The following is a 21545-nucleotide window of genomic DNA, read 5'->3' on the forward strand; positions in this document are numbered from 1 at the left end:
ATATATATAAAAATACACCATTAAGAGTAGTTTGATAACATTTGGTAGTTTTTTTTTGTTTGTTTGATGAGGATCATTTGCTACTGATGGACTATCTAAGTTAAGACATTGACACGGTTCGATTGCAATGCATAAATGTATGAATGTAGACAGGTGATTCCGTTATCACAGTCATATTTGTAATCTCTCCGATTACTCTATTGATTTGTAACGATCACGATTTTTAATGTCAGCCATGAACCAACCACATTAATTGGTTACAGACTGTGACGTCATGCCACCTCATCTCTAACTACCAAAAAAAAAAGATTTAAAAATGGACTTTTTTTATTCGTATCAACTTTGTTACAAAAAGTTGTAGTCTTACAAAGTAGGAATGCTAGCTTTAACCAATGTACCTATTAGATCAATCATATCCATTATGTACGAAAGCCGGCAAGGGACTTCAGACTCCTGAGATTTTGACCCAGAAGAATAAAGTCTGAAGTCTCTTCCCGGCTTTCGTACACGTGGGGTTTAATTTTTTGTTATTTTCTCACTTCACGTGCCTAACCCCCTTTACACGTTCGAAAAAAAAAATCGTGCTAGTCGGAGGTCGTTATATTTCCCGTTCCTTTTTTTGTGTATTAACGGCCATGGTATTATGGAGCCATTAGGCTCGACTATGATGGATTTTTCCATTATTTTGATTTAGCTTTTAGACTTAATGCTCCAAAGAAAGAAAGTAAATTAGGTAAATCAAATAAATTGATTAGTTCCCAACGTTTGAATAAGGTCTCTTTAATCGTGCTGTAGTTTCAGGATAAAGAGGGAAATATCTTAATGTTAATTCATGAAATGTTCTCCAGCTCGCACGTGTTTCTCCGTATTATGCTCTGTTCTGTTCTATTCTATTCTATTCTATTCTATTCTATTCTATTCTATTCTATTCTATTCTATTCTATTCTATTCTATTCTATTCTATTCTATTCCGTCTATCAATTGTATTGTATTGTATTGTATTGTATTGTATTGTATTGTATTGTATTGTATTGTATTGTATTGTATTGTATTGTATTGTATTGTATTGTATTGTATTGTATTGTATTGTATTGTATTGTATTGTATTGTATTGTATTGTATTGTATTGTAATGGCTATCAAACGAGAATTGTGCCAATTTGTCCCTTCATTACTTTGCCACAGCATTGAATAGATGGGAAACAATTTAAAATGGTCGTGCTGACTCGTGCACAGCATTTGAATCAGTATTGTATTGTATTGTATTGTATTGTATTGCGTTGCGTTGCGTTGCGTTGCGTTGCGTTGCGTTGCGTTGCGTTGCGTTGCATTGCATTGTATTGTATTGTATTGCATTGCATTGTATTGTATTGTATTGTATTGAATTGTATTGTATTGTAATGGCTATCAAACAAGAATTGTGCCAATTTGTCCCTTCATTACTTTACCACAGCATCGAATAGATGGGAAACAATTTAAAATGGTCGTGCTGACTCGTGCACAGCATTAGAATCAGTATTGTATTGTATTGTATTGTATTGTATTGTATTGTATTGTATTGTATTGTATTGTATTGTATTGTATTGTGTTGTGTTGCGTTGCGTTGCGTTGCGTTGCGTTGCGTTGCGTTGCGTTGCATTGCATTGCATTGTATTGTATTGTATTGTATTGTATTGTATTGTATTGTATTGTATTGTATTGTATTGTATTGTATTGTATTGTATCGTATTGTATTGTATTGTATTGTATCGTATTGTATTGTATTGTCCAGACAGAACACTTGGAAATAAATGACTTTTCTGAGTTGTTTACGACTAAATTATGTACACTATTTCAATGCTATTTCACTTTCATTGACAACATTCGATATGTTCAAGTTCCAAAGTGAAGTTGTTTTCTTTATCCTCTTGGCAGCTACTTTCTTCTCCATGGTCTATGCTTAAACAGAACAGCCTCAACTATTTGTGAAAAGTATCGTTGGTATTATTGAGTGTGAAATAGTCGTTAAACTTAAACATCAAAATTAAATTAATCTATATTTTCAGAAAAAAATTAAGACAAACAGACAGAACCACTTTGGCCTAGACATTGATATGGAAAAATGAATCATAATATATTGAAATATTAGGTAACGCTGACCCCCTCCCCCTCGTCACCAGTACTAATGGGGCTTTGAATGACGTCATCAAATTGCCAAACACATTAACAAAGTCAACGTCATATAGCGTGCCCTTTAACGTACTCACTTCTGAGAACATTTGGGGGCAGCATTTATTTTATGATATATCTCCCAGAAAAGTGATAATCCCTTTGAATATTTGGACCAACATTGGGGATGAATTATAGTAGCGTGTGTCACTACAGATCATCACTAAACACAAAGAGGAGGTAGAAATTTCTCGTGCACATCTACATCAAATTCACCTCGACCAAATCAATTATTGTATTTGAATAGTAATGTAGTCATCAAAGACGTGGTCATCCAAAGTGAATGAAAAAATCTGCATTTTGATCAGCATAGATTCAAACGAATAAAGGTGCGATTTGTGGCAAATTGTGCTTTATTGCGGACACGCTACAAAGTAAGTATGTTGCAATCACGTGATCCGAGATTTTTACGACATGGACGGTTTCATTTCCTACAGGGAACAGTTGTCATGTAGTATTTCAATGGTCGTTAGTGTGTCTGCCACCGTCGTAACATACTGTCCCCCCGACGGTAATCATTGCAAGTCATCCGTGGTCATGTTTTTCGATGGTGGAAAAATGAGTAAAAAAATCACAGGCTTGAGATAATGTTGAGAGTCGACTTTCCAAAACACGCAAACCAGCCGTGGTTTATTTAAATTTGTTAAATACAGTTACTGACCTTGCGAAGGTCAGCAAAATAATGACCGGTTAGATGAAATACTTGTAGGCGGTAGACAGATGGACAAAGTCAACCCGTTTGTAATACTGTGTTGGGAAAAATAAAACATTCAGAGACGTAATTAAGTCTGTCTGTCTGTCTGTCTGTCTGTCTGTCTGTCTGTCTGTCTGTCTGTCTGTCTGTCTGTCCGTCTGTCTCCCTCCCCCTCCCTCCCTCCCCATTTGATATGTTTTGATGTTAGTATTCAAATATTTGAATCACCTACAAAAACATGTAAGGCCATGCAACGACTACACCATAGTGTAATTGTTATCTAGATCCTATAACGGCGTGTACGTAACATTGAGAACGAAATCGATTGAGAACAAATGTTATAGTTCAGCGTCAACATTGACGCTTTAGTACACCCACAAATGTTGTTACAAACACGTGCACGATTACATTGGACATCCTTTAACGATTAGCGATATTTTATGGAGACGGAAATATAGGTTTGCGGTGAGATGAAAAAAATCATCATAGTCTAATCATCGACTGTTGTCTCTTCTCCCAGTACCCCAGTCGATTTAGAGTCAATGTTTATGATAGATATACAGCGCAAGATGGCCATTAACGTAATCGGACTTTATGCAACAAGATGGTTATCGTCGGCGTTAACGACAAATAAAACACTTTAGACACTAATATTTTATGGCTGAAATAGTGTTTGTCTATATCAAGAATCGTCACTTTGCCCGAATATCCGGTCACGGATAGAAAAAGTGCTGGTGTGATGCGAATAGCCCTATCGCAGTACCACATCATTTCCGTAATGTGACTCGAGATGGCGCAATTCTATCGCAGTTGTTGCGGTATGACTTGTACTACACATATACAGACTGGATAATGGGACATAAATAAAAATCGACATTTTTACTTTGATCACGAATAATATTACCCTTCTCTGATTTCGTTGTTCTATAATTTCTGTCTTAGTTTGCTCACAAGGTAGGTCGGGTGGGTGTGGTCCCTGGGGGTCGGGTGGGTGTGTGGTCCTGGGGGGCGGGTGTACTGTGGTATGATAAATAGCCAAGTTGCCGCGTATCTTTCCAAGAAAAAAGTACCTAAGAAATAATCATTGAACATCTTTTCTCATCATTTGTCAGTAAAAAATTACCATTTGAAAAACTAAAAACGTTGGCCTACGCTAGTAGGTTATAGCGCCCACTATAGTTGATATTAATGTGAGTCTAGCAAACTGGGAAATGGACTCTTGAACTATAAACTTTTATGCTCACAATTACATCGCAAATTTGACAATGTAGTAATTCAGTCAGTAAATAGCTAGATCACTTTATCAATCAATCAATCAATCAATCAATCAATCAATCAATCAATCAATCAATCAATCAATCAATCAATCAATCAATCAGTCAGTCAGTCAGTCAGTCAGTAAATAGCTAGATCACTTAATTAATCAATCAATCAATCAATCAATCAACCAATCAAGCAATCAATCAATCAATCAGTCAATCAGTCAGTCAGTCAGTCAGTCAGTAAATGTATTCAAGAGGATGTTTTTGCTTTAGTGACCGTTTATTTGTAACGTGGGCATATCTTGGTTCGATAAACAACAATAAATCGCAGTATATACAAGCATTGGTATACGGATGGCATATCCTTCGAAACCAAAGCTTGTGAGGGCGTCCTCATCATTTCCTCGTTGCTCTGTGGAAAATCTTGATCAAAAAGAAATTCATTTTAATTCCAAACTTCAATTTGTTATCCTGACACGATTAAAATGTTGAACATCAAACACAATTTGAAATGAATTATTCAAATATTAGTGAAATCCTTAAAAGCAAAAAAAAAATGTCACCGTTCATAAAAGTTACAAAATAAATGAGTTTGTGTTGTACGAGGGATTGTTTTATTTTTCCGTCTGAAATCATACATCTCTGCAAATCGTAGAAATATTTTATTCTTTTCAAAACTGCAACGTGGTAGAAATATAATACTCATACCAAAGTCTTGGGAATTATAACTTCCTCGTTTTACTGAATTAGAGGCAGTCGCGCACTTACACATGTCGTGAAGAATGACGATATATACTGTGGATAGTAGTACATGTAGTAGTCTGTTAGGTCTCAGACCACAATTATAGTGGTCTGAGGTTAGGTACACCGTGAAGGGGCGCCCTCACACATCGGTCGTTCGGCGAGAGGGAGGGCGGACCGAGACGACGTATCTTACTGTTCTTTACTTAGTATTTGCAACTTCCCGCATTGAGTATTTTGTGTATTGATTAAAGATTTGCACTGAATGTCTTTGGACACACAATGACAATTCGTCCAATTCAATTCAATTCAATATAATATTTGTTTTGATATCACTTCAAAATCGTGATAACAATGTCAAACACTTAGAAGATGAGGCGGAAACAAAAGAACAGAAATAGCGAGATTTAAGATGAGAAATCTCATACAAAAGCAAAAACATTGTCAGTAAAATCCACCGATTTAAAGCTAAAGTGAAGACTCACCTTTTTAGAAAGATGTTTACCAAAAGTTACTCTTTTTCTAAGTTTATTTTAAAAGTTACGCTTTTTATTGTAAGTTAATTTGTTTATATGAAGTGACTTTTTATTACATCACGTGACTCTCATTATAAGTGACTACTTTCTTCCAGTTTGTAGGTTGTTTTTTTTAATTTTGTTATTTTGTATCACTTTGTTGTTCAGCGCCTATGAACTATTAGGCTGTATGGCGTTATATTATTATTATTATTATTATTATTATTATTATTATTATTATTAATATTATTATGATAATTAAAATGATTATTATTAGTAGTAGTAGTATTTGTATGTCGTAGTTAGAACATAATCTAGTAATGCGTGTGTTTACACAATGTGGCGTATATTGTCAAGTTTCATTATCGATATTGGTTCATCCACAACATCTTTACGAGAAATGTCAGCGAGAATAGCCTTTTTTTGGACTAGTCTAGTTCCTGACGGACCGTATTTCATACTACATTATCTTCATACTATACCGTCTAGTCAATTCCATTACTCTCGAACAGAATTCTGTGCTTCCTCTACAGGGTTCATATAAACACGATGATGTCATCGCGCCCCCATGTGATTTTAGTTTAAACAGGCTCTAGGGGGACTCCTGGTTGGACATTTGCATATCATGTCAGTCCTAGAAACATGAGAACGATGACAACAGCCTGTCAATTTGTGATGGATTACTACTGACATGTGCCGTTCGCGCTTCGCCCACCATGGGGTTGAACCACAATTAAAGCCTTGAGTAACGGGACTAACTAGACGGTACAAAGATAACATAGTATGGAATACGGCCACGGTCCGTCAGGAACTAGATTATCTTTGGAAACACAAGGAATAATCCGTCCAATTCAATTTTTAGAATAAAGAAGAAATAAAGAAGTTTCGATAAATTGATTATAGCTGGTCTTTCCTGTTCTTCAATTCATTTTTTGTAATGTCAGTGTACGTGTACATTTACGTTTTTGAGTCCCACAAATCGTAAGAGTAAATATGAATAAACTTGCAAACTTCAAAGCTTATAAATATTTTGTAGAGTACGAACACTTATTCTATCTTTCAAGAAACCAATGTCAACTGGATGCCAGGCTGTGAAACTAACAGATTTATCACGTTCAGTCATCAAGAAACCATTATCTGAGAAATGACCCGTCACTGTCATATCTGTTTCCAACCATGTAAAAGCAGCAATGGCATCAGTAGTAATATTCACCGTGAAGTGTGTTCCCAGTTCGGCACTATTATCAACTAGTTCCTGAAAAATAAAAAAATCAAAGAACACAGTGTTGGGGGGAACACCGCTAAAGGAAATAAAAGGCAATTTCGTAAGGTTTTGGTTCTTTAAAGTCATTTCATGATTTCACATCACATATAAATTTAGCGTGACGATTAATTGACAAGAAAAACATTAAATTGAATCTTGTTTCGTATTCATTATTCTGAGACTCAGCATGAATGTGGCAACAAGTTTCGATTTTCAAATTGGCGTTTCTAGTAAAATCGCACTAGTCATTCTAAAATCTACGAACTAATTAATGTTGTATTTGCCAAACCCTAAAATTAAATGCACCCCGTCTGTGTCTTTCAATTAGCTGTCCTAAGCTTGTTAATGATGAACGTTTCCTTCAACAAAATATACCAATGTAGTAGTATATATACTACCAGTTGAAATGGAAAGTTTAACCCTAAATCATAAGTAACGGCTTCGACAATAAAAGTATGTATGTTTCATCGTTGTTGGTCTTGCTTCCATATTTTATCATTTCAGTGCTCTGCCATAAAATGAGATGTGGTTTCTTACCTCCAATTCAAATTTGACAGTTGGTAGTACGTTCATGTTTGCGGCTCTGAATGACGACAGATAATATTCAGCTCTAGGTGGGTCTTCATACAAGGTAGTATTCGGGTTAGACAGGTCAAGTGTCAAAAAGCAATCCGCTCTCCGAGCACAACCAGCTTCGCCCATCATATCGGCGATATTTTTGGAAAACACTTCCTCGGATGATTGTCCCTTCTACGAAAAAGGAGGAAAACATGTCGCTTTCATTTATGCCTGCATATTGTGAGGGTACACGTGATATACACGTGACATGCGAAACTTCTTGTGCCGTTATATAGTCTGTCTACTGGTTCAGAATAAAATGTTCTACTGAGCTGCCGAATGGAATTATCGCGCGGCAAAAAAACCCAGAGAGAAACAGGCATATACGATAGCTTGAAATCTTCACCAAAAACCCCCAAAACCCTCACACATTCCCCCCCACACACACACACACATACATACATACATACATACATACATACATACATACATACATACATACATACACACACACACACACGCACGCACGCACGCACGCACGCACGCACGCACACACACACACACACACACACACGAACACAGATACAACAGTATAGATCTTAGGTTGGATCTATGTTCTCATATAGTGATTTCACACTTTTAGCTTAGTATTACAATAAAATCAGTAACGATCTAATATTTACCATCGAAATTATCGACTTAGTCCAAGCACGCAGAGGTTCAAAAGACACAGAATTCCATTCCCACATACTAACGACCAATTCTAGATCAGCAAAGTCTTCAACATAATCAGAGATGCAATGCACATAGAGAAAGCCAGCTTCTTCGTACGGAGACACGATCAGTGGTGCAAAGAACTTCCTGGCATAGTAATGGAGCATTTTATAACGTTCACCATACTCTGAAGAGACACACAAACCATACAATATGTTGTACTTGTATGTATTCACAGTTATCTGTGTTGTATTTAACAATTTTCTTACGTGTTTTGGGGTGATTTTGATGACGATATATTGATTTATAGTACAAAAAGTAATTTGAACTCTAATAAGAAGGGCAAGATGATTGCAATATCATAAATTTAACACGTAATATTGTATCAATAAAGTCAAAGGGGATTGATTTGTTAATTAAAACATATAACGAGTAAATTTCGTCTTTCGTAAATGAAATCATTTAGAATTATTCGTTTACTTCATTAGCCATGCTGAATCGAAGTAGGTGCCTCGAAAAAAAACCTGGGAGGTAAGATACATTTTAGATAACGTACCAATCGAAGACCAACTCGGTGCTTGCCAAATGCTGTTCAGTTGTGAATACAGCGCCCCCATTGTCATCACGTCGGGGTCACTTTGGCTTCTTCTGTAATGTTCAGTTTCCACCTTAGAACAAAGAGCTTGCGATATCTGATAGAAAAATTAAACATAGCATTAAAAATACCATCAATGTAATAATAGTAGTATAAACAGCTATACTGTAAACAACACTTTCGTTTTATTTTTAACAATAATCACTGTCAGTTTTAAAAAGTTGTCTGTGTAAGTACGCGACTGTGAAATGCGTCCTTATCACCTATTCCCAATATTGTGGAACGGGATGAGAAGAGCGCCTACAACGGCTGATCTTTCAGTCTCTGTCCGTACATGAATATCAGTTTTTCCAGTGTGGTGTTCCAGACGATGATCAGTCAGACATAATGGTATCAGATCTATTTTGATGACTGATATAACGAATCATATCTACCTGTGAAAGATACAGTGTGTTTTCAAAATTCTCCACCTCATCATCTTGTTCTGGCAGATCAAAATATACATTCAGCATTTCCTCCATATACAACCCAGCTGAAACCAACATGAAAAATGATCTTTTTAACATTTGTTATTCTTTTTGACGTTACAATTGTTTTTGTTTATTTGTTGGTTGTTATTTATCTTTGTAATACCCTTTGCAGGTATAGTTTGTGTAATGCAGTTCAAGTTTAAGCATTCATTTCTTGTCACGAATTTAATAGTTACCAATGGCAACTGACGGATCAATGACTGACATACCTGTAACATTACTGGTACTTCAACCTACATTTCTATAACGAACGGTACAACGGTTCATATGGTGACTTGGTTTGTTGCTCTTCACAGGAGTTCGTCGTGTTATACACACGGTTGTCGTACTTAACTCCAAAATATACCTTATATATCTAGGGTGTATGCTTCCACCTTTGTAAAAGAGTCTTAACTCGAAAAATCTATGATTAAGTACTTTTTAGGACTGTACCAAAACAACGTCTTTTTTCTTTTGGTATGTTGTCTTACGAAATGAATGGATCAAACGCTGTTGCAGTATAGTACATGTATTAATGGTGGTTTGTCTGGCGCACATGAAAGGGATAAAAATACGAAGACCTCGAACTAAATATAAGATCATGCACTTAAACAATCTACCCGTCTTTCAAAGCTCTTCGGGGAAAGCTTTGAAACAGATGCGGTTTTAGTATATTTGATTTAGTTCATTTGTAACATGTACATTTCAAACTATGACACTAAAATACAAGACTAACAAACCATCTGCATTGTGTTGTCTATGCTCTGAAAAATTGGTGCCGAAATCCCAGTCTTCCTCGATAGACACTCTTTCCAATACTTTAAAAGATGGCCATGACTGGAAACCATACTCTGTGACAAATCGTGGACTGGGGTAGATGGTGTGATCCGAGCAATTTTTGCCAGTGCCAAGATTGTGACGATGATCTATTGGGAAGAAATAAGATATATTGTTAGAAGGTTCACGTGTATAATGTGTGTGTATGTGTGTGTGTGTGTGTGTGTGTGTGTGTGTGTGTGTGTGTGTGTGTGTGTGTGTGTGTGTGTGTGTGTGTGTGTGTGTGTCTATATCGATGTGATATGCACATGTCTACTTAGGCCTAAAAATTGTTTGGTTCCAACTACCCGACCCCACCTAGTTTTTCACTGCCGACCCTAAACTTTTTTTTTAAGTATTCGAGAAAAAAATAACAAAATGACGATTAGTGTAAAGTCTCGCAATAAACATGTTCTTCCAATCTGTAATGGCTGTACATCTGATCGTAAAAAATAAACAACACAGAGACCATTTGGAAAACAATGGAAAACATAACTACTTGAACTAGACACACACATGAAAAAAATTACCTACCTCACCTATTCTAAAATTGAGCGTAATCGGAATCATACAATTTTTTGTTCCTTATTTGAACGTCTTTCTTTGATGTTAATTCAAAGTTTCACGTTCTGATAACGAGGCAGAAGGAATCATTAATATTAACGTTTGATGGGTAATCTACATACAAGTACAAATGTCAAAATACTTATGACGTAATTTTCTGTTCACTAGAAATTAGCGGCAGAAGTATTTTCAAGAAGACCAAAATCAATATAAGATGTTGAAGCATCATTCAGTTCCTTGATATGGTGTACATGACATGATATCTAGAACCACGTCACGTCAAAACGTATCTCCGCTAAATACTCAACTCACATGTTCCGTATTTCTCATCATTTGGATTAATTGACCATCTGTCTGCTTCTTCCTCTGCCTTCCTTCCATTGGACGGACTGGAGACAAGATAGTAACGACTAGGGTCTTCGTCTTGAACTACGCCACCAACGGTTTGTACAAATACTTTTGTGTAGTCAGTCTTATAATCGATTTCGTTGCCGCCCATGCCAAATCTTAAGGGTTACATAAAATAAATCGTATTCAGCTAATCAGGTATAACAAAACATATCTTGTTCAGATGACATACTATATAATTATGCAACTTGTTAATCCAAGGTGCCAGGTAAACACCAACAAATACTTTTCTTCATATAAATTGTACATTTACAACGAGTTGAGTAGAAACTCGCTTCGCTTGACAACTATCATTGTCTAGCTCAATAAAATTCATACCAACATTGTTACATTTTCTTTGTGTGAGCTACCATTGTCTTAGAGGCGAGATCATTAGTCCAATGTAGGACAAAAAACTTAATTATTTTAATTAGGCCTCAGACTCACCCTTTGTAACTAAATTGAAAATTATGGGGCACAAAACAGATCCATGAAAAGTAAAATCGTTTTTATAGGATGAGAACTAAAATGGTTCAAACCCCCACCCCCAAAGTTAAAGAATTTATTTTTTTTATCCTGCATTGAGCTTTTCATATTGCCCCCCCCCCCTTAGAAGGTTGTCGATAAATCAGGCATCAATTCCTGTGTCGACAATAAAATGTAGCAACATGTACAAGTTTTATGTTGAACCTGAGTACGATTTGCTTCGGCTCTTAACAGATTTTACTTGTATAATTAATGCAACTATACTATCAAAGCGGTTTGTGTATTCCTATTTACCTGTCTTCCCAGATGGCTAATTCCGTCTCGATGTTTCCCGTCCATATAATGACCGAAGGATGGTTTGATAACCGGCGTATCTGATAGACAGCAAATAAAACAAACTGTGTTAATAAAACTACGATGTGTACTAATATCATAGATCCTCAGACATTTACTCTGTCAGTTATTGTGCCAAGTACTAGAAAAAGCTATAGTTTTTTGCTTATACTGAGTACTTCGAATTTTCTATTTGAACGTTTTCAACCAAACCCTTGATGTGTACACCCGTTTTTTACCTGGTGACGTATTTCCTCCTCGACAGTTTCCAAAAACTTTTCATCGGCAGGGTACAAAGAATTGGCAAACATGAAGTCTTGCCACACCATCAGACCATTCTTATCAGCGAAGTCATACACGGCGTCAACTTCATATACACCACTGCCAGCTATTCTGACCGTGTTCATGTTAGCCCATACCGCCGACTCCAGCAATTTCCTCACTCTGTAAGGAGATGCCCGGTCTTGGAAGGCATCCACTGGGATCATACTGGCGCCCTTCAGGAAGATTGGCAAACCGTTGATTTTGAAGTAAAAAGAGTAACCTAAACAGAACAAGCAACAGTTTTAGTTAAAATTTAAAATTTAAAAAAAAAAATATTTTTTTAATTTTTTAAAAACAAATTTTCTGCCAAAATATTTGTGTCAACCCTTGTTCAGGATATATCATATTTTAACATGATAGATGTTTGAGTATTATAAAGTGTTTTTTCGCCCCTTCGTAAAAATTATAAACAAACAAGAAAACGAAACTGAAAAATAATTGCCATAATTAACACTACATGATGAAACTCGATGGAAGGAGAACTTGATAAGCATCATGTAACATCGGAGGACAAATTCTCACCATCATCAGGCGACGTGCCAATTTGATCTTCAACTACCTCTATCAGACGAAATCCCACATTGATTGTCTTGGTAGACTTTTCCATATATTTGTATGAACTAAAGACGATATCTAAGTTATAGACTGGATGATCGCCATAACCAATAGGCCACCACGTCTCAGCCTAGAATAGAATAGAATAGAATAGAATAGAATAGAACAGAATATAACAGAACAGAACAGAACAGAATAGGATGAAATGCAATTCTAATGAATTATGGAATATAATATATTTAAAACAGAACACAACACCATGTCAATACATTGCAATATAACACAAGGAGCAAACCATGATATAACGCGACATGATGCGATACGATGCAATGTAAGGCTTTACAGCGCATTACATTATATTACATTACATCAGATCACAGTACAGTACAGTACAGTATAGTGCAATGCAATGCAATGCAGTAAAGTGCATGCGTGCAGTGCAATGCAGTGCAATACAGTGCAGTACAGTACAGTATAGTACTGTACAATGCAGTGCAGTAAAGAACAGTAAAATTCATTACAGTACAGTACATTAATGTACAGTGCAGTGCAGTGCAGTACAGTACAGTACAATACAGTACAGTACAGTACAGTACGCATCAGTACAGTACAGTGCAGTACAGTACAGTACGCATCAGTACAGTACATAACTACAGTACAGAACAGTGCAGTACAGTACAATACAATATTGTGCAATAAAGCGCAGTATAGCACAGCACAGCACAGCACAGCATCATTTAAAAAAACAAAAGATGTACATCTTACATTGTCCACTTCTAATGTCTCAAAGATGACGTTTTCTCCATGTTCCAGTTCATTAAGTTCAACCGTTTTCTTAAATCCAAGTTCTTTGATTTCAATGACAAGTTCACCTTCGTCAGGTTTAATGTCATTACTATCATCATAAATGTCAAGTATAATGGTGGTATTTAGCATCCATGTGGAATTCAATTGAGTTGGGTCATCTTTTTAAAAAAAAAAGAATAGTGAAAAATTACATATGTGCATGAAAATATGTACTACCAAACCTTGAGTGATTATAGAGTTTCAATTAGGCAGCACGATGTTACTACCAAACCTGAGTGACTATAGAGTTTCAATTAGGCAGCACGATGTTACTACCAAACCAGAGTGACTATAGAGTTTCAATTAGGCAGCACAATGTTATTTTACTACCTAACCGGAGTAACTATAGAGTTTCAATTAGGCAGCACGATATTACTACCAAACCGGAGTGACTATAGAGTTTCAATTAGGCAGCACGATGTTACTACCAACCAGAGTGACTATAGAGTTTCAATTAGGCAGCACGATCTTTTTTATATCCTATACAAACTTTTTTTGTTACAAATTAACAAAAAAAACAAAATACAGATACATATCAAATGATACATTTTATCTCACTTTGCACACAAATTAAAATCACTGTCGGGTGAAACAAGGAAGATTGAAACACAAAACTATTTCTTTTGTTTTCACAGTGAGAAAAGATGTAACATTTGATTTTTATTTGAGCGCTACTATTTGTATTTTTTCCTTCTAATTTGTAACAAAAACGTTCGTATGTAACATCGTGCTGCCTTATTGAAATTCTATATAGCCATTCTGGTTTGGTAGTATCATCAGGTAATACTCATCGTGGTTTAGTTCACATTATTTAGAATTTAAAAAGAATTCTTGTGCTAATTAAAGATATATCGCAGCAAGCATTTACGACCATACCTAATCATATACAATATATATATATATATATATATATATATATATATATATATATATATATATATATATATATATATATATATATATATATATATATATATATATATATATATATATATATCATTTACTGATATGGGCTATTAGTTCGATGTGAATACGTTTAACTGTCAAGTTCCTATAAATAATGATACACTGTTACTGAATAGCGAGATAGTACAGTTTCTTTGATTTCGTACCTTTGAAAGGCCAGGCAATGACGTCGTTGATCCTGCCACGGTTATAACCTTCCAAGAACATGTTTTTCCTAAAATGGTTTATATGGTGAAGACAGAGTCGCATAGATTATTATGGAAAATGTACTATAGTATATACAACGGTCTGTCTGTCTGTCTGTCTGTCTGTCTGTCTGTCTGTCTGTCTGTCTGTCTGTCTGTCTGTCTGTCTGTCTGTCTGCCTGTGTCTGTCTCTGTCTGTCTGTCTGTCTGTCTGTCTGTCTGTCTGTCTGTCTGTCTGTCTGTCTGTCAATTTCTCTTCTCTCTACCATCTCTCCCTTTTCCATCCATCCAGCTATCCATCCCTCTCCTTGCTGTCCCCTTTCCCTCTGTTTCACTCCTTATCTCTACTACTATATGCAGACAAAGTATAACGTAAATACAGACACACCGATCTGACTGGCCATTCCATACAATAAAGCTACGTATTAGAGTTAACAATATAATCGATATCCCCTAGATATCCGATACAACAACTACAATATCCATCCCCACTGATACAGGTACATCAATTCTTACCAGATTCCTTGTGTGGGAAAGGCTGGTCCCCAATCCCAACCAAATGAAGACTGTGATTTCCTTATAAAGTTGGCGCTACATTCATGATGATAGTCATCAATTGGACAATCAGGTAACACTCTGTATCCAAACGTAGTATCGTGTTCATCAGCCTGGTCGCTAGCATAGTTGACGTTAGATTCAAAGTCTAATTCAATAGTATTGCTTCCTTCCTACGAATCACAAGAACAACTCATTCCATTTAGACTCTTATCAATTGTGAATGAAGGGGAAGAATAACGTTAAGGATGTCGACTATCTCCATATTACAAGCGGTTACCAAAAACAATCTACGATACTACCACAGGCACTCGAATCAGTATGTTAAAAAGTGTATAGTTTACATTTGTTAAAAATCATTCAGATTGATTCGAGTGCCTGTGATACTACCCATGTCAATATAGACAGGACAATATGACCTTTGACACATGACACACATAATGTGTACCCCATTCAATATAATATTCATAATGACTGATGCTGTTCTAATGAATCATTGTCTCACTTGATTTGCCCACAACATGAAGACGTGTATCGCAATAGCGCCCAACCGAACTCGTCCAGAACCTACTTGCGTCACACTTTATTTCCCCCACAGTTTGATGACGTATACAGCAACTCACAACTCATCCCGGATCCAACCAATGACATTTGACACACTACAACAAAATAATCAATCTATGGGTCTTTTACAGAGCCACTGAAATCAACCTACCACTATATGGTCTGATACATTGAATACGTATCGCCTAAACTGGTTATTAGTGGTACCAATTTCCACATCGTTTACTGTTACTGTAGCAACCGTGTCGATCCCTTCACAAACCAACAAAATGGAGCTCTTCTCAAATATATCTTTCCCGACTGTAAAACACAAATTGTTTCTGCAACATTAGACGATGTTGAATAATCAAAAATATATGTAACTATTCTATATCACAAATATCTCCTCGACAAATTTAAAGAGTGCTATTTTTAGCTGCATTAGCTGTACCATGGGTATTATTTTACTGATCAGACAACCAAAAATATATTCACTGAAAATGTGTACAAATAATTGGCCACTGTTCGTGTTAATTACAAGTAAAATTTACAGGTCGAAATTGTGATCGTGCTGATTTTAGGGTGCGGACCAACACAACGTTTATGTGTTCATTATGTGTAAATACATTTACTCACGTGATTTGATTCAATAATACAATATTATGGAGTTTAAAAAAATGGGTTGCAGCTAGCTTGTGAAGCTTTAAGCAAAGATAGTACTTTGAGTCTGTTTACGTTTTGAGTGTAAGATATGAATAAGACGCCAAGAGAATTAACAGAGAAGCCATGTCTTAGGTTGTATTCGAACGTATGACACGCACACGCACATATATATGTGTATGTATGTATGTATGTATGTATGTATGTATGTATGTATGTATGTATGTATGTATGTATGTATGTATGTGTGTGTGTGTGTGTGTGTGTGTGTGTGTGTGTGTGTGTGTGTGTGTGTGTATGTATGTATATGTGTGTGTGTACTTCTATGACAACAATTCCCTACCTGTCACTCTATTGGTAAATTTATACTTATTATAACTTATGTCACCATAGTTGATGTCGTTAAATCTGTAAAAAAAATATAATTTTTTTTAAAAAAAATCAGAATTTATCATTTATACTTCATACATTCGTACAATTGTTTATATAAATATGCTTCATACTGAACTAATGTTAATGCTCATGTATAGTTTGGATTGTTTAGAGACACGGGTATAAAGTTTTCATGTCAACGCATATACGGAATATAAAAAAGTTTATTGAACCTTGATTTTCGATATGGAAAATCCACATTATTTCATGTACCAAAATGACGGTTTTGTCCAAGTCAGGCTATTGTGTATTTTTATGTCAGGATTGCTCATATGTGTCATCTTTACTCACTTACAGCGATTTTCACAATACCGTGTAGCTTTTCTGTTTGATACAACCACGCAGAAACCAATGAGAAACTGGACATCCTACACTTTAAGATAGCAACATTGAGTACAGTTTCTTACTACATTTTGTCTTAGTGAATTGAAAAGAACTAAATATGCCAGCATACAGACATCAAATGAATACCGCAAAGGACATTTTAAGCGCCCTTCAGTTTTGATACTAAACAAACTATTGACGCCCGAACGTCTGCATGCAGTTGCAATACATTGGAATGGTTTATTTCATTTAGACTAAATGTAGCAAAAAATGTGATCTTGCTATTGACTAAATGTAGCAAAAAATGTGATCTTGCTATTGAAGTGTGGCATATACAGTCTCTTGTTGGTTTCTGTGTGGTTGTATCAAACAGAAAAGCTGCACGGTAAATGTGAAATTCACTGTAACTCTGTGAGACAAGTGAGTGAGAGTGGATATATCATTTTATGTTACACTGACCTATAATAAGGATCACCAATGTCTCCTGACGAAATAAGAGCTGTGTGTACATTTCCGGGCATGGAACTCCGCCAGACACCTCCTGAAAAGTCATTAAAACAACCAAGTAAGCAATCTGATTGAAATCTGATGTGGTGAAACAGGCTAGATGTCTTTATTTACCTCTATTTATATCGTTTTGTGTGGTTTGTTTTGGTCCCAAATGATTTGATAGCTGGTTCACCACATTAGATTTTAATAAGATACCAAGTAAGCAGATGCGCGCATGTGTTATCTGTGGTGTAAACTATAAGCAGCGTTGCAAGATATATATATATATATATATATATATATATATATATATATATATATATATATATATATATATATATATATATATATATATATATATATATATATATATATATATATTCATTCCATATAATTTCATTCTTCGTTCGCCAAGTAGAGTGCTCGATCACCTTGGAGAGCTATCATGCATAAAAATGAAAGAAGACGAGTCTGATATTACATTGTGGAATTACACTACGGACCGTTTCACCCGAAGGATCGTCAGGTGTAATAGTGTGGTTTAATAGTATTCGTTAGCTATACATCCTGCTTTATGTACATAACTTATGTGTGTTCACTGACGGCTGTGTGTACACAAAAAGATTGACAACAAAGGTTACGTATTATTAAGTAAGAACTTGTTAGCGTGCCGGCATTTGCTGATTAATTCAGTTCTGCTGTTCAAGTTTGTTGATTTGTCGGCAGTTATAATAAAATATTTTTCCCAGAGGCATAGTTGACATCGTTTGGTAACGTTAGAGTATGAGGAAGCCTGCTTGAGAACTGACCAGTGTACGTCGTAATTAATGTTGCTGTCTTTTAGGTGCCAAATGCTGTAAATGCAGATGGATGGATGGATAAAAACATAACTGAACACATTTATAAATATGTAATTAGAGAACTTGGGGAGGATTCGTGTCACTCACAAGGCACAAGTCTGTGTATACCATGTGAGGTAAAATCAATACTTTAATACTGACGTTTTGACCTCGTTTGAACCCATATGAATGTAAACATAGTAGCAATGGAATACAACACATTGATACATATAAAAAACCATCACGGTTTTCATGACAAACATTAGTTGAATATGAATAAAAATTATCACCATCAAGGAAATGCCAATGTTAATTTTTTTAAGACTATGTCCTCAGGTATTAGGGGAGTACAGTAAAACAAACGGTCATGTCATTCTGCCCTCGCGGGTCTATGTGTGAGGGCGCCCGCCACTTCGTACCTTACAGTGTGGTGAGTTGACGTTATCAAGTCAACACGGGCGTACTTTGCAAGATCAACCTCGCCTAATTGAGGCGAATTGACACATGGAAAATAGTCACGTCATTATCTCTCCCAAAAAATTAACTTGTCAGTTAATTTGCAGAGACTGGAAATTACAATATTTAGTCGATTAACGCGATTAGTTAATATGTTACCAACCAGCACAGTTCCCGTTATAGCCTGATAGCAATGTGGGGGCGATGAGAAACATTTTATTTCAAATTAATATTTTCTCAAATTTTAGAGACTTTTGAAAAGAAATGGCACACATTGGAAAATCTAAAAAAACAAAAAAAACAAATGCAAATATCTTTGTGATATTGCTGTTAGTTGCTGAACCTACGAGGAAACATAACACCGGATGAAATGGGGATGGGGTATCTCGTTTTACATAAATAAGTAACCTCATAGATAGCGTTTATAATTTTCGGCATAAATCAACTTTATTTTTCCACCATACGTGTATAACTGTGTAAGTGACACTAAAGCTTAGAGGGTGGGGTGTATTGACACCGCCAAGGAGCGAGACTATGACGTTTGATCATACATCACTGGCTTGATGATAGGATGGTTACCGAATAACATCGTTCCCATGACATTTGAATCGAAGTTATCAGCGGCGATATCAGTGTCCGGTACAGTGTGCTATCACATTACTTTAGGCAAATAAAGAAACAATCGTACAATCGTAGATCAGAGTATTGAGAGTAGGCAAGTATGGCTGGACAAATCGAAAGTAGATTTTTAGATCAGCAATTATTTTATTACAATGCTTACATTTTAAGTTAGGTATGAAGGACATTCCCATCTCCATGGTTAAAACGACAACACGTACTAAAAAGTTCGATATTGTATATATATATATATATATATATATATATATATATATATATATATATATATATATATATATATATATATATATATATATATATATATATATATATATATATATACATTGAATACAATGCAGAATTAAAATGTGTGTATATATGTGTCTGTATCTGTGCGTCTGTATGTCTGTGTCTGTGTCTGTGTCTGTCCATGTGTCTGTGTCTGTGTCTGTGTCTGTGTCTGTGTCTGTGTCTGTCCATGTGTCTGTGTATGTGTCTGTCCATGTGTCTGTGTCTGTGTCTGTGTCTGTGTCTGTCCATGTGTCTGTCCATGTGTCTGTACCTGTGTTTGTGTTTCTTTCACTGACCTGTCCCATCTTCGATGGTCCATAAGGTGTCAATGGCAAGTGTCGGATTTTCGACTGGATCATCTGTATTCCACGGTTTTACGATAATAAGTGCCAGAACAAAGCCGATAATGACCACCACAATAACTGTGCTGAATATACAGCAGATAAGTGTCTTGATGCTACTACAAAGACACTTGAAACATTTCCTACACATCTTTTAACCAACTGTAATTATGAACAAAAACAGGAAAAATTTGATCAGTTTATATTTCAGTGAGTTTTGACATTTAGTATATGTATATATAACTAGCTGAAGAGAACCAAGACAAAGTTCACATTTTACAAGCTGATATATAATTGCAGTTCTGTGGCACGACAGACACGGAACCGCAGATAAGAAATATTTTTGGGTGAAATGACTAAGATATATATCTGTTTAAATAAAAAACGAACCTTGAGAATCGACAGAATGCGCAATACAAAAATGTATAACAGTTTTCTAAAGCTATATTCAAAAGAAATTCTGAATTGTATATGCCATAAATTGGACGAAATTCGTCACTGAACTAGTTTACGTTACTGGTAATTTGCGAATGACGTATTCCAAGTTTGAAACAACACTCCATGGAAAGGTGAAATCTTTGACGAACAAAATTGACTCGAAATCTGGGGAGAATTGACAAGAAAACAAAGCATATTCGTAGAATTTGACTTTGAGCTTTAAAAAACTGTGTACGTTGGCCTATAGTGATTACATCCTGGTGTGTTGATGTTGTTGTTGTGTGACTTGACAGAACGGGCTCATAGTTCGCCACCAACAAAAAACAACACTTTCCGATCTATCTCTAGTATTTAGTCTAAATCAACTCGGTCAGTTTGATCAAATGATATTAATAATAACGTGCTATGAAAGACTTACCTATATACAAGCTCCGCTCAATAGAATATTTCATAGATTGAATCCACAGGTGGTCATAAGAAGTGTGTGAAAGGTAGCGCATCAAATGATTTACACCAGATCAAATATTAACGATCACGACATTTGTACCTACTGCCTAATTGGTAGATAAATCAAAGTCTGGACGTTTTTACGTATGTCTGTCTGAGATCACCGATAACGCGGTCAATTATTCAAATTCAATCACTAATTAATTCAATAATTAATATCGAAGCAGCTGCAAAAAAAACCAAAACCCAACATTTCCATCACGTAACTATGTTATTGTAACATAGACCCAATTCGTGATTTGTTAGGTCATGAATTTAAGTTATCATGTGACAGGCGGAGTTTTTGATATGGGGTGGCAAATTCGACATACTGATGACCAACGCAAGATTAAAAATAATATATCCTTAGGGCAATATTTCACTCACAACACAAACCTTGTGACCGAAGAATACTTCAACACGACAGCATAACATGTATAATAAATTTCCATGTATCGCTTATGTTCATATACAAACTTCTAATCAGATATCTATATCACGAGACTAAATGGAGGTCTTCTATAAAACACAGTATCGACTACGTCATCCCAA

The 21545-nt window shown here is 35.7% G+C and overlaps 1 protein-coding gene across 1 annotated transcript; it reads right to left on the minus strand.

Annotated features, from left to right (window-relative positions):
• Window positions 1–6431: 6431 nt before the first annotated feature.
• Window positions 6432–20220, minus strand: LOC144453731 (beta-mannosidase-like). The gene is made up of 17 exons (XM_078145072.1): window positions 20025–20220; window positions 17495–17576; window positions 16623–16687; window positions 15792–15940; window positions 15038–15249; window positions 14483–14550; window positions 13290–13489; window positions 12492–12654; window positions 11885–12189; window positions 11607–11686; window positions 10752–10945; window positions 9800–9985; window positions 8985–9082; window positions 8512–8647; window positions 7925–8142; window positions 7221–7430; window positions 6432–6674 (listed from the first exon to the last, which is right to left on the minus strand). Exons 1-17 carry the CDS (start codon window positions 20218–20220, stop codon window positions 6432–6434), a joined length of 2805 nt encoding a protein of 934 aa, XP_078001198.1.
• Between the last annotated feature and the right edge of the window lie 1325 nt (window positions 20221–21545).

Source organism: Glandiceps talaboti, chromosome 2 (assembly GCF_964340395.1).
Source record: "Glandiceps talaboti chromosome 2, keGlaTala1.1, whole genome shotgun sequence".
In the NCBI taxonomy this organism is placed as follows: Eukaryota; Metazoa; Hemichordata; class Enteropneusta; family Spengelidae; genus Glandiceps; species Glandiceps talaboti.

Excerpts from the sequence above, each read along its gene's own strand:
- LOC144453731 (XM_078145072.1), bottom strand. The coding sequence starts at position 20,220 with ATGTGTAGGAAATGTTTCAAGTGTCTTTGTAGTAGCATCAAGACACTT. Across the intron at positions 12,190-12,491 it reads TGGCACGTCGCCTGATGATG|GTTACTCTTTTTACTTCAAA; the intron begins GTGAGAATTTGT and ends TGTTCTGTTTAG. Across the intron at positions 7,431-7,924 it reads CTAAGTCGATAATTTCGATG|GGACAATCATCCGAGGAAGT; the intron begins GTAAATATTAGA and ends TTTTCGTAGAAG.